This window comes from Ctenopharyngodon idella, chromosome 7, assembly GCF_019924925.1.
Source record: "Ctenopharyngodon idella isolate HZGC_01 chromosome 7, HZGC01, whole genome shotgun sequence".
In the NCBI taxonomy this organism is placed as follows: Eukaryota; Metazoa; Chordata; class Actinopteri; order Cypriniformes; family Xenocyprididae; genus Ctenopharyngodon; species Ctenopharyngodon idella.
In genome coordinates this window covers 30,691,918-30,708,616 of record NC_067226.1, presented here as the reverse complement: position 1 = coordinate 30,708,616, position 16,699 = coordinate 30,691,918, and the positions used below count along the sequence as shown (strand labels likewise).

The following is a 16,699-nucleotide window of genomic DNA, read 5'->3' as shown; positions in this document are numbered from 1 at the left end:
TGTCCCGAAACAGGTCATTTGGTACAACCGCTATAAAACATGGAAAATGTCGTAATATTTTAAAAACTTGTACTAAATATAAAATGTTTAAATGCCCTTTTGCTAGCTAGCCAGATATTAGCCTGTTAGCACTGTTAGAAAATATCGTCATTCGGTATAACCAAAAGTGTCATTCGATAAAACCGAAATTTTCATTTTTTTTTTTTTTTTTTTAATTAAAAAAATAATTAATGATAATTGTTTATTCAAATATGGTTCCATTAAAAAGAAATTACAAGGAACATATTACTTTCATGGTTACAATTAACGTTTTTTGAATTTGTTAATTTGCATTTTTCTGAATTCTATAGACCTTATGCGCCAGAGAAACGTGCGCGCAGCCATCTTTAGAATTTTGTCTTTGAACTTCTGTTTTTGCGGTAGCTCTGTATATTTCTATGGCATCGCTGTCAAAGACTAATTAGCTGGTGAAGTGGATTTACTTAATGTAGAGATAACAAAAGTTATCATGAGCATTGTAATGTTTAAAGCAGATGTCTTAACAAATGTCAGTAGACCGGGAAGATTTTAAAACGAGCAGTTCATTCATAAATAAGTAAGATCACTGTGGAAATACAAACCGGAGGTCAAAAGACAACGAGCGCAGCGCTGAAAAGGGGCGGGGCTACATAAGGTCTATAGTTAGGACCAATTATACTTACACTTCAGAAGTTCAGGAATTGAAAATATACCCAGATTTCCTTATAAATCCCATTCCTCCATTTGTGCTGTCTTTGCCTCCCATGTGTTTTGACTCTGCTGACCCCATCATCTTTGCCCAAACAAAGCTGCTACTTTAGTTGCCAGGAAATCTGGGAACGTGTTTTTGTAATTCAGCCTTGAGAAATGCTTCTATTTGTTCTTTTTTTTTTGTTTTGTTTTTACAATACAGATCTTTTAAACAAAGTATCGCATATCAATTTAAAGGAAAAGCAACATGAATGTGAGAATGTCTCCATGTTTGATGTCTCTCTCTTTTGCCACAGATGACATGAACAAAACCTGATGATTATGTTCTCCTGCATGATTTGAGATGACTGAAAGTTTGAGGTACTGTAAGTTTTTACTGAGATCCAGCTCTCCCATTAAACTGCTAAAATGTTATTTGCTCAATAAGTATATACATATTTATGTATAAAACTGCAAAAATGCATTTCTTACTTAGTATTTTTGTCTTTTTTCCAGTACAAATATCTAAAAATTCTTAAATCAAGATGCATTTGCTAGATGTAAGTAAAATGGCATAAAATATTCCTCCGGTTTCACAGACAAGGCTTAAGCCTAGTCCCAGACTGAAATGCATGTTTTAAGCAAAAACTCACTTTTCAGAAAACAAGCCATAATATTTTGTCATTTTACTTGTGTAGTAAATGTATCTTGATTTAAGAATGTTTATATATTTAGACTGGAAACAAGACAAAAATACTAAGTGTTTTTTGCAGTGAACATAAATCAGTTTTATTCAGCAAGGAGAATGCATTAAATTGAGCAACTGTTTTCAAGATTGATAATAATAGTAAAAGTTTCTTCAATGATTTCTGAAGTATCATGTGACACTGAAGACTGGAGTAATGATGCTGAACAAATATTTAATGCTCAGTTTTCATTGCTATGTAATTTTACAAAATGTAGCACAAAAAATTAAGCAGTTGATTGTTGTACGTTCTCAGATTCGTTTTTGCTGTCGTATTGCAGTAGAGAAAAGAAAAAAAATGTGTGAGAGAAGCTAATGCTGCAATTTCACAAAACTGTCCACAAAGGTAATTTCACCAAGTATGAAACACGAGCCCTAACTGGAGAAAACCAGCGATGACAGATGTTATATCTAAGGTTCTTTTGTTAGACAGTTTTCCTCAATAAGCTTGCAAATTGCTCTGATCTTAAACACAAAGCGCTCTCTCACTCGAGCAGTGATGAGCAAACCTGCTGCAGGAGAAGTGAGGTGCTGAGAAACGCTGAGGGTTTGGAGTCGGAGTCGACTTCAAAGAGGTGACGGTGACAGCAGGCACAGGGACCAAAAGAGGCCTGTCAAAGCCTGGGAGCTGAACTATGGATACAAAATCCTTGGATGATGGAGACTGAAAATAGCAGCCCTTCACAGATGCACATTTAAAGGGGACCTATAACGCCCCTTTTACAGAATGTAATAAAAGTTTCTTGTGTCCCCAGAATGTGTCTGTGAAGTTTCAGCTCAAAATACCCCACAGATCATTTATTATAGCTTGTCAAATTTGCCCCTATTTGGGTGTGAGCAAAAACATGCAGTTTTTGTGTGTGTCCCTTTAAATGCAAATGAGCTGCTGTTCCCGGCCTGCTTTCCAGAAGAGGGCGGAGCTTTAACAGCTCATGCTTCGGTTGCTCAACAACAACAAAGCTGGAGAATCTCACGCAGCCAAAATGGCGATTGTCAGTAACGGTGTTCAGCCTTACATTGTTCAAACCGGAGTCGGACACTGATGGAGTTGATTCAACTCATCGACTAGCATGTGCCGTCATGTTAATCTTTTGTGAATTGACCCTCGTTTGTGAAGCAGTTCGGCGTAAAATGACGGCATGGTAACAACACTCTACTACAACAACTCTTCCTCTTCTCTAAAGCAGCCCAACATGGCCTCACCCCCTTTGTTGTGTGTTCTTGGGGGCGGGGTTTATGTAAATTTTAGGGTTAGTGATGTCACCAACCTGAGAAGAAACTCGTTGTAGTCCCTACCAGCCGTTTGTTGTAGTCCTTAAACAGAGAATTCTGTAAAAGAAAATATCTCCTTTTGCATTGAACTTTGAGCGTCGTAACTTTGCAGACATTGTTTATGCTCTAACAGCAACATTACACACTAACTAAAGTTAAAAAAGTGAAATCATAATCAACCACCCCTTTAAATGAATAGTTTGCCTATAACTTGAAATCTGTCATCATTTACTCACCCTCACAAACTGTTACAAACCAATGTTGCTTTTGATGCAAGGATGACTAAACAATGACAATTTTCACTTTTGGTGAACTCTTCCGTTCCTCTGTAAATGTTTTTCATAATAATACACAAACTTTGAGACTGCAAACACGTTTCTATAGACACCTAGTCAAAATCTGCCTCATTACTTTGCTAAAATGTTATGACAAAAGAAACGCGAAACTCTGTTTGTATATAATTAGGCCTAAATGACCATGAGTAAGTGATAGTTTTAATAGTCTCATGCATATTTTATGGTCGTATCACATTCAAAGTGGTTTGGCAAATAATATAATTGTATGCATAGGACATAATCAGACGTGTGGAAACAGAGCAGCGCCGTTTGAAAAGCAGCTCGGTAGCAACAGCTATAATACAAATACACCGATGGCTGAATGCTGAATGAGTTACGTCGTTCCTTGGTGACTAATGTTGAGTTCTTGTGTTGTTCAAAACAGTGAAGAGCTGATTGGTCAGATCAGGTTTGCGAGCCCTGAACACAACCTTGCCATGTCGTGGATGAAACGTACGTAAGAATCACACAATCATCATTATTGCATGATGAGCTTCAACCCTGTGTGATAAAGTCAGCCAATGTCATGATCTTTTTTTGGCTTTATTTGGATCTTTTCTTTGGCGAATCTAATTTTCCATTCTGTGTATGTGTCATGTCCCCTAACAAAATATATTGGAATTAGTGACATGCTGTTTGCTAACATGCTTTTGGTAATTTTAGGAGCTTGACATGGAAAAAAAATTCTTCTTTATATCTCCTTTTGCTTTCCACTGAAAAATACATTATGGTGAGTAAATTGTGACTTTTCCTTAAAGGTATAGATTTGTATATAAAGACAACCCATCCTTAAATCGGCCCACAGTTCTTCTACACATGCTCAAGTCTGCTTTGTACATGCTTCGCTGGACTAATTGGCTCATTTTTATCTCCTAAAAACAAAGCCCGACCTTATCGAATCTAGTCCCAGCCGCTGTAGCAGAATATTACTGTATCTGCCTGTGTTTGCTTCGCTTTTATCCAGTATATTTTGCAACAAGCCTGAGCCCTCTTCATTTTCATAAAGGCAACTGAAAAGGCTCTTTGTCTGGGCCTTTGAACACCTGGAGGGAGTTATCTTAGGATGACTGGTCCTCCTTTGCTTCCATGGTCAGTCCGTATCGAGCTCATAGCCGCTGCCAAAGCAGTAAAGCCACTGCACTCACCCACTCACGACACTGGCTTCAGTTAGCAGTGATATCCCATCGGCTCAGGCCATGGGGCATTTCTTTCCTGGGCAGCAGCAAAATTGGGCCAGTCAAGTTCTTCCACACCAAACTCATCCAACCTTGTCTTTATGGACCTTGCTTTATGCACTGGGGCACAGTCGTGCTGGAATAAAAAAGGGCCTTACCCAAACTGTTTCCACAAAGTTGGAAACAGAGGTGTAAAGAGTACCTGAAAACCATACTTAATTAAATGTACAGATACCTTACTGTGAAAATGGCTCCATTACAATTTACAAGTCACCAGTTCCAATACGACTTGAGTAAAAGTCTTAGAGTATCTGATTTTAACAGTACTTAAAGGGTTAGTTCACCCAAAAATGAAAATTGTCACGTTTTACTCACCCTCAAGCCATCCTAGATGTATATGACTATCTTCTTTCAGACGAGCACAATCGGAGTTATATTAAATATATATCCTGGCTCTTCCAAGCTTTATAATGGCAGTGAATGGGGCTCAAGATTTTGAAGCCCAAAAAAGTAATCCATACGGCTCCAGGGGGTTAATAAATGCCTTCTGAAGTGAAGTGATGGGTTTTAGTAAGAAAAATATCTATATTTAAGACTTTAGAAACTATAATAACTGGCAGATGGCCGTATGCATTGATTTACAGCAATAGAGTAACCCCTAATGCGACGTAGGTAGGAGTAGTGTAAGCTTAGACGCCTCTCGCGATTCAAACAAATAGGGATTGGCAACAAACTCAAGCTCCTCTTCTCTTATGTTGAAATCCTCCGACATTTTAAACTTCTAATTCATGACCGTTGTTTTGTTTTGCTCTATCCTCTGCGCTTCCGTGTTCGTCAATACGTCATGCGTCGGATCAGAGGTCACTCTCTCATGTACAGCCGTTACCGGAAGCCAGTGATTATAGTTTATAAAGATTTAAATATGGATATTTTTCTTACAAAAACCCATTGCTTCCTTTCAGAAGGCCTTTATTAACCCCCTGGAGCTGTATGGATTACTTTTATGATGGATGGATGCACTTTTTTGGCTTCAAAATCTTGAGCCCCATTCACTACCATTTTAAAGTTTGGAAGAGCCAGGATACATTTTAATATAACGCTTGATTGTGTTCATCTGAAAGAAGATATGAGTCATATACACCTAGGATGGCTCGAGGGTGAGTAAATCATTTTTGGGTGAACTATCCCTTTAAGTATTGTACTCGTACTGAATGTAGGCTCAATAGCCCTCAACACCTAAGAGATTTGCCGGTGAAAAACAAACAGTTGATTTGTGAAGAGAGCAATTACATGTTTATTTTCTAAAATTGAAATAAAACTGAACTCAGTATTGCAATAAATCAAGGTTGACACAACAGCCTTAAATGTCTACTAACACTCAAGTCTCAGTTAAGCTCAAAAAGGCCATAAGTAAACCAATATCCTTTAATATAACGGATAAATAAAATAATGTTATAAAAATGAAATAGTCAAAGCCCATGTGCACTGGACATGCTGGTTTCGGCCTCATCAGCGGCTGCTGCAAATGTCCTCATCTCAAATATGAAACGCCTGCGATTCACAACTACCTGTTAATGCACTCACATTCACGTAAAGTAGGCTTGCTGACAAGTTTGAGTGAGTTAGGGCAAAACACACAAGCTATAGTACCTTTAATCAGAAATAAACTGCTGCAAAATAAGTTAGGTGCCATGCAAAATGTAAGGAGTAACTGCATTACTCATCACAAATGTATTGGAGTAAAGAGTACATATATATTTATTCAAAAAATGTAGTCAAGTAGAGAGTAAAAGTTGCGAATATCTTTGATACTCAGTAAAACTACAAAGTAGCCAAAAAGATACAGTACAGTAAGTAATTACATTTACTCAAATACTTTACACCACTGGTTGTACACATTGTCCAAAATGTCTTGGTATACTGAAGCGTTAATATTTTCATCCAACCCCTCCATACCATTATCCCTCCTCCACCAAACTTTACATTTGGCACAATGCAGTCAGGCAGGTAATGTTCTCCTGGCATCCGCCAAACCCAGACTCGCCCATCAGACTGGCAAACAGAGAAGTGTGATTCACCACAAAACACGTTTTCACTGCTCCAGAGTCCAGTGGCGTTGTGCTTTACACCACTTCATCTGACGCTTGAATTGTACTCGGTGATGTGAGGCTTTCATGCAGCTGCTCGGCCATGGAAACCCATTCCACGAAGCTCCCGCCGCACAGTTTTGTGCTGATATTAATGCCAGTGGAAGTTTGTAATTCTTCAGCTATGGAATCAGCAGAGAGATGGCGACTTTTTAGGCACCATGCGCCTCAGCTCTCATTGACCCCACTCTGTGACTTTACGTGGTCTTCTGGTTCAAGTCACTGCTGTTCCTAAACGCTTCCACTTTCAAATAATATTACTTACAGTTGACCATGGAATATCTAGCAGGGATGAAATTTCAGGAACTAACTTGTTGCAAAGGTGGCATCCTATCACAGTACCACCCTTGAATTCACTGACCTCTTCAGAACGATCCATTTTCACAAATGTTTGTAAAAGCAGACTGCATAATTTTATACACCTGTGGAAATGTGTCTGACTGAAACTCCTGAATTTAATAATTAAGATGTGTGTCCCAATATTTTTGTCCATATAGCGTATTTGTGGGGAAGTTAATTAACTATATATTTACATTTATTGATTATTTTTTTTACTTATTTTAATTCATATCTGTGGGTAAGTTAATGAACTAGATATTCAGATTTATTAATTAGTTTTTTAATTCATATTGTGGGCAAGTTAATGAACTGGATATTTACAGTTATTAATGAATTAATTAATTTTTCTTATTTTTATTCATATTTTTGGGCAATTTAATGTATTAGATACTTTTATTAATTTTTCGTGCTGTCAAATCAATTAATCGCGACTAATCGCATAACAAAAGTTTGTAAATATATAATGTGTGTGTGTGTGTATATATATATATATTTATATATGTTATGTTAGATGCGATTAATCGTGATTAATCGATTTGACAGCACTATTAATTGTACTTATTTTTTCATATTTTTGGACAAGTTAATAATAGATAATAGATAACAATAATAATTGATATTTACATGTACAATATTTACATTTTTACTTATTTCTTATTCATATTTGTGGGAATGGTAAGGAACTAGATATTTACATTTTCTGAAGATGAGTGTATGTGAGTAGTGTTTGTCTGGGCTAACGCCACTACCATAATGCTAGGGTTTTATGGGTGGTTGCCAGGGCATTTCTATGCAGTTGTTAGGGTGGTTGCTTACTGGCTCAAGTCAAAAGACCCTATCCCCAAGTATCTATTTATTTATTTTTTTGGACCCTTATGGCCTGGATCCCTCATTCAGTTTGCCTGTTTTATCATCCACCAGACAAGTGGATGATAAAACCAATTGCTTATGTAAATCCAATGGCTTAAAAAGTAACGGCACACATCTCAACACGCCTCACAGTTTTAGATATCATTCATATCCATGGCACAAATGGTGTGGAATGAGCACCAAACTTACTACTTGGCATCAGAGGTTTGTTCAAATCACTAACATGCAAGAGCAATAGAAAAACAGATTGTGATTGTGAATATTATTATTTATATTGTTTCATAATTCAAATTATTCTTTGAATTTATCTTGAATATAAACTGTGACTGTTTTCTTTAGTTGGAGCACCTGTTCTCTGTAGCTAAATCTCTATATTCTTGTGTCACTTCGATTCAGCAATGCTGAAAGCGTTTCTATTGAGATCTGTTTTGGGAAGAGTCTGCAGAGTCATGTGGTTTCTTTGAGGATGCAGTCATTACAATTAGCCGGGTAATGCTGCTAAACGGCGTTGAAGCCTGGAGAGGAGAAGAGACTTGACCTTCATTTAAAAGGTGTGGAACGCCAATTAACCGGAGCACCCAAGCTTGGAGGATGAGGGCACCTGCCTCCACTTTCCCACGATTCTTCCCCGGATCAAGTTTTTCAGGCGTTTTTCAAATGTGACAAGATTATTTGATTGATTGATTGATCATTTGCGTATTCTAATTTTCTGTCATAGTGATTAGCAACTTACAAATGATCATACTAAGTGCAGATATCTTTGTGTGCGCTTCAGGTTTCAGTGCACAAAATATGATTTTACTGCATTTTTCCTGCTTTCCCTTCCCAATGCGTTCCTTCCCGTACGCCCTCTCTCGCTCGATCTCTCTGAGCCTTGCCCTCATTAGGAAGTGTTTAGAAAGCTGCTGAAGTGAGAAATGGGCCCGCGAGAGCTCGTTGTCCTAATTAAACTTTGACAAGAAGAGTGACAAGAAGCAATGGAGGGGAAACAATGGCAACAGTGTCCGAGTATGAGCCCAAAGCTGGGAAAGTCTTTGTCCCGCCGAACAAAAGCATTTGTTTGCATGTATTCAACTCCACTCAACTTCACCAGGCCCAGGTGCAAAAACCAACTTCGTGAAGAACATCAGAACGCATCACACCTTGGCCCATCTGATGCCCAGCCCGCCGTCGCTTCAAATCCGTCCCTCCGCAAGCAGATCAAAGCGACTTTGTTACAATGTAAATATTGCTGGACGATTAATTCACACTCATTACCTCCAATGCCTGGCATAAAGACACAGCCAATCATTTTTGTGTAAGGCTTCTGGAGAGTCTAAAACTTCCTAACCGCAGCTATTTCCAATGTTTGATCTCCTAAAACTTTCCTGATTCATCGCGGAAAGGCATATCTGGAAAACAGCATGTTTTCTGTTTGAAAGACTGATTCACTGGCAGGTGGGACGAGAAACTCTGTCATGGTAGGCGGAGTGCACACTTGCCCAAAAGGGGAGGACCTTTAAAAGTTCCTATAAAGTGTGCTGGATGTAGAATCATGTTCAGTCAACAGTGATCTGTAATCTTCATCTCTATAACAATTCACTGCGACCACACTGCAATGGCACAGAACGGGACTATAGAGAACGGGGTGACTCGAAACACATCCCCTCCGCCTCTGCCTCAACCTGTGAAAATCCCTGAGATTAAACACACTAAGGTAAGAGTTTTTCATTGTAAAAAGAAATACTAGAGCATGTGGAATTTTAGTCTGATTTGTGTAGTGTCTTTTCAAGGACATTTATGAGAAAATGTAGGCCTTCACTATTAAAAATGAAGGATTTTAGACCCTCATGTCATTGAAGTTTTACAAAGAACTTAGTTTTTAGTAAAACTGTACAGGTGAGTTAAAGAGCCCAAATAAAAGACTTTATATTATCTTCAAAGAACCTCAAAACAACTACCCTATACAGTGAAAATTATTTTTATATAACATTTTAATTTTAAAGGGATACAGTACACATATATCCCATTGTCATGTTTTGTCTATAAGCTGTAATTCTAAAATAAGTCTAAACAGACTTCAGTGAAACTAATTACAAACTGTATTTGTTGCAGATTTTTATTAATAATGAATGGCATACGTCAATCAAAGGAAAGAAGTTTCCTACAGTCAACCCTGCAACAGGTGTCAAAATCTGCGACGTCGAGGAGGCGGATAAAGTAAGAGCAATTTGACTCATTAGATGTCTAATTAAAAAATGAATATGCATGTACAGTGAATTTAGAGTCATGTTTATCAGTTGTGTATTTATTAATCGTAATCATTCATGTAAATATGTGACTTGGCAGCTGATTTAAAAAGAAATTAGATTCACTCAATTTATTAAATTCCATTATTAAGCAAGAAATGAATATGCTTATGTTTTCAGGGTTTGTCAGATATTATCTGCTAATACAGGATTTAAGTATATTAGTTTAATTAGACTGCACTATTATCAGTTAAACCATGAATATGTAACCTAAATGTGACTGATTTGAGAGTTTGTATTTATTTTGTAATTGCAGTTATTTTATATAACTATGATTTTGGCAGCTGATACATGATTAATTATGTTGCATTATTAAGAAATTAGACTAGTTGTGTCCAAATAAGTCTGGTTTGAGAATTAGGTATGTAAGAATTATGGATATGATTATTTAACGGTATTGATACAAGATTAAATGCATTGATAAAGTTGCATTGTCATCTGCAATTTCACATAATAATTAATAATAATGATAGATTTACCTTTGATCTGTCATGTAGTTCTGGTGTAGTCTAAAGTGTTCATGTGATGGTTCAGGCTGATGTGGATGAGGCCGTTAAAGCTGCCAGAGCGGCCGGGCAGAGAGGCTCAGAGTGGAGGCGGATGGACACGTCGAGCCGCGGCAGATTACTGCACAGACTCGCGGACCTGCTGGAGCGAGAGCGCGCTGTGCTCGCGGTGAGTTCTCTTCTCTTCACGCGATTAAATCTGCTCGTGCGCATGCGATGTAGACCGCGCCTGCCATTTCTATATATGTTGTATTTGCGTCGCTACTCATTTACATTAAGTTGAACTCTGCTCAACTTTAGCTGTATTTTCAATCCCAAACTAATTACTTTCAAGGCCAAATTTGCCAATAGCGATAGTATTGTGCGCTGTTTGTGTTAAAAGTGCAGAAATTAATATAACAGGCCTACACAAAAAACAACTAGGCCACTAAATTAGCATACACACTAATTTTTATGCTAAAAATGATCAGTCACTGTTTTAAACAACACACAAACAAAACTGCATTGTAAGTGTATGTATTTCATCGATCAGCCCTAAGTTTGCTCATGTCAACTCATATTAAAAATGGCTTTTGATCACTATCGCAACAAATCTTTTTCAGAATGAAGAGACTTCATGTAAACACCTCAGTCAGAAAATATCAAATTGAGCTCAGTCAGAATTAAAAGTCTGTCCAATTGAAAGAGGTGGAATGAACACATGTTGGATTGTAGGCCTCATAAAAAGCCTTATGAAACTGTGCACACTTGATGCTTCATTGATGATAAAGGCTGTGTTGTGTTTGTTTTGTGTAGATAGGCTGTCACGCCTGTCTGAATGCATTCGTCAAACACTTCTGCAGGTGTGAGCGTTGACACGGTGGTCTGATTTTGAAGTCTTGTCAATTAAAGCATCAAAAAGTTTAGTATCTATATATCTATCTCTATGTAACTATCAAAAACTGTCTTCTTTGGACACGTTGTTGTTTGTTTCTCTATACAGTATCACAATGCTTCGGTTTTACATAATGAAAGCCTTGTTTGAGTTGGTTTTCACCCTGTTCTGCTGCCAGATCATATTAGTTGCCGCATTTGTGAATGAAATTTTACAGATGTGTGTGAAGTAATGTTTTTAGATTGCATGTGATTGATAATTGCAAACATGTCCTGTGATTCTGGAATATCAGAGCTCTGCATAGATAAAGAACAGAATAAATAAAGAACAGATTTAGAGAAAAAGAGGTTAAAATGATCTGTTTCTTATACTGCGTTCCCTTATCTATATTAAGCCTTTTACAGTGCTTTTTACAGTTGTAGCTACTTTGAGCAAATGGGATAGATGAAATGTAATATGTATTTCACAATTATACTCATGCATAATGTTTTGGATGTTTCCCACGCAAACAGATTCTGAAAGGGTTTTTTTTTTTTTTTTTTTTTCGCCTTTAGTATAGAAATGCAAAACACACCCAGCAATCTAGTATGATGAATTTGGGTGGCTGTTAGTAGCTTGAGATGTCAGATTGATCATGCTTTAGAACTGTAATGGTATTTTAAGTAATCTTTAACATAATGTGTTGTTTAGAAGTGTGCTCGGCAATCGATCCACTTCAGTACTGATGGGTCCCACATTACAGCTCTCATGAGCAAGAACTCTGCCAATGACTTCAGCCGTGGACTTTTTTTTCCTCATGATGACATTGTTTATATTGTTAGAGGGCAGCAGAATTTATTATTTGTGTTATTGTTTAATTTCTGGACCTATAAACTCCCCATGCGCATTAAAATCTTGGCATCCTCTGATGCACATAAAAAAAAGTTGTTTTGTATCAAATTTGTAGCTCTCGAAATGAGCATGCTTTTCGAAAATGCTCAATAAATATGCCTATTTGAAACAGATTGGTAATAAAATTATAACTTTATGCTTTTATGTTCTCAGAATTGGTTTTGAACCAAACGCTTTTTTTTTGTTTCTAGACTCTAGAGTCAATGGACACTGGCAAACCCTTCCTGCATGCGTTCTTTGTTGATCTGGACGGCAGCATTAAAACCCTGAGATATTACGCTGGCTGGACAGACAAGATTCATGGGAAAACCATGCCAGTCGGTGAGTGTTGTCATCTTGTCACTTATGTTTTCAGTCAAATCAGCTGATTTATTTAGTCCTATGATTGTCTGTCATGTGGACCAGGGTTGAGCAAAATTCTCAATTTTAGAACTGGCTTATTTTCAAGTCATGAGAGCGAATTTGAATTAAACTGTTGATGCATCACAGGACGTAGAATTAGAATTCAAAGGTAAACGACAGGATGAGGAATTTACTGAATTGCTGAGTTTCATTAGTGCAAAGCAACTTAATGATTTCAATCTTCTAGGCTGTTTCATTATGAATACTGTGGTAAATTAGAGCATTCTACGACATTAAGTCTTTTCACACTGAAAACAATGAAATATTACAGAATATGTCTAAATGAAATACAGTTTTTATCGGTGGCAACCGTGGCATTTAAAAGATCCAATGTTTCTGAAAATATGAACACTGCATGTTTATGCATAATTTATAATAAAATGAAATGTTGTTATACTTACAGCAGGTATACACTACTGTACAAAGTTTGGGGTCGGTAATATTTTTGAAAGTCTCACCAAGGCTGCATTTATTTGATCAAAAAATTTAGTTAAAAACAGTATTGTGAAATATTATTACAATTTTAAATAACTGTTTTGAATTTTTGGTTAAATTTGAAAAAAAAAAAAAAAAAAAAAAAACATTTCCCTGTGATGTCAAAGCTGAATTTTCAGCATCATTACTGCGCCACATGATCCTTCAGAAATCATTCTAATATGCTGATTTGCTGCGCAAGAAACATTTCTGATAATTATCAGTGATAATAACAGTTGTGCTGCTTCATATTTTTGTGGAAACCACTATACATTTTTTTCCAGGATTCTTTGATGAATAGAAATTTCAAAAGAACAGCATTTATTTGAAATAGAAATATTTTGTTACAAAGTAAATGTCTTATTGACCCCAAATTTTGAACAATAGTGTATAAATTTAAATTTTTGTTATTTTTTCAATTGGAAAAATAGTTTAATATGGATGGACAACTGTAAATGGGTCAATGACGTGACGGGTCATTTTTTTTTTTTTTTTTTTTGTCCAAAGGCCTTAATAATAATTAAAAACAAAGATATGACATCCAAAGTATGTAGTACAGCAGGATCTCTTTTATTGAATCCAAAAGGTTTTAATTATATTTTCTACATATAAAGGTATTTTAAAGATTTTAAAGTGTCAGAAGGTCATTCGGTTTAACCGTCCAAAGGTCAATACAGCCATTTCATTTGTGATTAAAATATCTTAAAATGTAATAAATATATATATTTATATCATCATATATCAACATAGTGCAAAATGGTATTAAAATTATGTGTAGAAGTCGTTGCCTTGTTATGAAAAAGAATAGAAAAATGAATTTCATTGATGTCATTCGGAGTAACCAATATAAAGGGATCATTTTGGATCAAGTCATGCGTTCAATATCATGTGACAGGATGTGACATCATTCAGACACCTGCAAAGGACCACAAAGATTGTGAAGCAAAGTAACTAACTCTCTCTTAACTATTCGAAAAATTCATGTTTTCACTTGCTCATACGCATGTCCCGAAACATCAGGTCATTCGGTACAACCGCTATAAAACATGGAAAATGTTGTAATATTGTAACTTGTACTAAATATAAAATGTTTGTTGTCCTTTTGCTAGCTAGCTAGATATCAGCCTGTTAGCATTGTTAGAAAATATCGTCTTTCGGTATAACCAAAAGTGTCATTTGGTAACCGAAATTTTGGTTAAACCGAATGACTTTTTTAGTGGCAAATTTTGTCCATCTTGTAAAAAATGACAAAAGCAGTGTTAATTGATTATAAAAACTACATAATCTCATTGTTAACACTTAAGAAAACTTTAATATTAATTGTATCTCCATAATGTTTTTTTACACTTTTAAAAACCTTATTCGTCAATGACCCACATAAGTCATTTGTAGGTTTTGCAGACTAATAGCAGAGAGAGGAAACCTGTTTGGACAAAGTCATTATTTATTAAATGACACACTGCACTTTTAAATTTGAATTTAAATTAGAATTCTGCTTCCTGTGTGCTACCAAATTCAAATTTGATTCAAATCGAGAAAGTGAATTGCAATTTAAAAGCCATTCTCAATTCAGCTGGTGTGGATATGATAAACTCATCCAAGCCAGTGTTTCCTAATGTCCTCTTCATACTAGTGATGAGTTAATGAGCATGAAAGGGTTGATGGGTTCCCTTCAGCCCTGGGTGGTATGTCATCCCCCTCTCTAATTCTTCCCTTTCCCCCAGCATTCCTGCCACTCCAGGATACTCAATAGACAAAACATGCTTTCCTTCCTTTCCCCCTGATTAGATTCAAATAAAGCGTTAAAAGACGAAAGCCCTGGCACACAAAGGAAAAGGAAGAGGCTCTGATCCTAATCGCTGAGGTACGACCGCTAGTGCCGCAGATGAGCTGGAGTTCAGGGAATCAGCGGCCAGATAGAATATCTCGCTCTTTTGAGGGCTGGAACACGGTGCGTGACTGAAGCCGCTTTGAATTTCCCCATTGATAACAGCTGCCAATTAGCATACGTCAACCGCCTACTGCCGAACTCAAGTGTTTATTTGGAAAAATGTGTTGTTTACGGTTCATTGCATTGGCTGGATTAACTCGTGCCAGTTGTAAGACCAATAAGGCCAATTTGACATTTCCACCCGCAGAGGTGGCAATCGTTCCATGGGCGTTGCATAGGGTCCCAACTAGATAAAGCTGCACATAAAATATGATTTTTTTTCATGCATATATGATATTTGGTCGTGTTAACCCTGTAAAGCCTGACATATGAAGAATGGAACAGTTTAATGAACCTTTAAACTAAATCTTTTTTGTTGAGAATCATATTTGATAGCTTTTATGGCTCGTATAGTATGATATTGGAAGATATGGAGCTTATACTTGAGGAGAAGGAAATTCAGAGGCCCAAACTGAGCAAAAAATATTTAATTTTTATTGTGGGGGGCAAAACATATAATGCAATGCAATACAATGGTGATAAACAAATAAACATTCCTCAAAAGCCTGATGGATAATATTTGATACTCACATTTTAACATGATCATGTATGAATAATCAAGTTGCTTCAGTTCATCTTGAATTATTATTAGCGATATAAAACTTATTCTTAAAGGGATAGTTCACCCAAAAATGAAAATTTGGCCATCATTTACTCACACTCAAGTTGTTCCAAACCTGTATGAGTTTCTTTCTTCTGTTGAACACAAAAGAAGATATTTTGAAGATTGTCGCAACCAAACAGTTGGCGGTAGCCATTGACTTCCATAACATATTATTTCCTATTATAGAAGTCAATGGCAACAATCAACTGTCTGGTTACCATCATTCTTCAAAATATCTTCTTTTGTGTTCAACAGAAGAAAGAAACTCATACAGGTTTGGAACAACTTGAGGGTGAGTAAATGATGACCAAATTTTCATTTTTTGGGTTCATTTTTTATAAAGAATTCACAGCAAAATGACACATGTACCACGAGATGAAGGAAGACATTTTACAATTATACTACAATTTATACTAAATTATACTAAAAAGTATGAACTATCAGTCAGATGACAGAAGGCGTGCTGTAGATTGTGTTCAAATGTTTTGGGTTTTTTTTAGCAAAGTTTTGATCAAATTGATAATTTAGAGGCACATCAAATATGATGCAGTAGACTTCATAGGGTTAAGCAATGAGCAACAGGATTTTTTTTACATGGGTGTGGCACTGGGTATAAATGCTTATTAAACATGTTCTGATTGATTGTCAATATGTCAGATTACAGTATTTTTTTAGTGCAGACAGATTAATTAGTTGCTGCTGGAAACTTGCGTGGTGTTGGAAGTCGGTGGGCGAGGCTTTGTGAACGTACAGTTTACTGAAATAAACCCCTTCTAGATGCCGTGTAAATTTAACCTTTGATAAGCAGCGCTGTCGGATCAGTTAGAAAGGGCCGTTGGCTGATCCCAGCCAGAGATGAGCATTGTGTGAGGGAGTCGTCAAGTCTGTAATCACCCCGACACATTGCAGCGTGGGGAAACACGAGAAGGTCAGGTCTCGCAGAGGCCGGCTGTGGTAGATTAACAGGCGTGGCTCCCACGTATCCATGCACAGATATATGAAATGTCACGCATGTTCATGGGAGTTTCGTACGCTGGTGTCAGCAGCATGTCTGAGTTTGTTGCTGGGCTGTAGTTTTA

General features: G+C 36.8%; 1 protein-coding gene across 1 annotated transcript in view; it reads left to right on the top strand.

The window, feature by feature from the left end:
- The first annotated feature begins 9,118 nt into the window (after positions 1 to 9,118).
- aldh1a3 (aldehyde dehydrogenase 1 family, member A3) overlaps positions 9,119 to 16,699 on the top strand; it is a 29,991-nt gene continuing 22,410 nt past the window's right edge. Inside the window, exons 1-4 of the mRNA XM_051901574.1 lie at positions 9,119 to 9,287; positions 9,686 to 9,790; positions 10,414 to 10,554; positions 12,342 to 12,471. Coding sequence (XP_051757534.1) covers positions 9,189 to 9,287; positions 9,686 to 9,790; positions 10,414 to 10,554; positions 12,342 to 12,471 — 475 coding nt within the window. The 5' untranslated portion in view covers positions 9,119 to 9,188. The remainder of the gene's footprint in view (positions 9,288 to 9,685; positions 9,791 to 10,413; positions 10,555 to 12,341; positions 12,472 to 16,699) is intronic.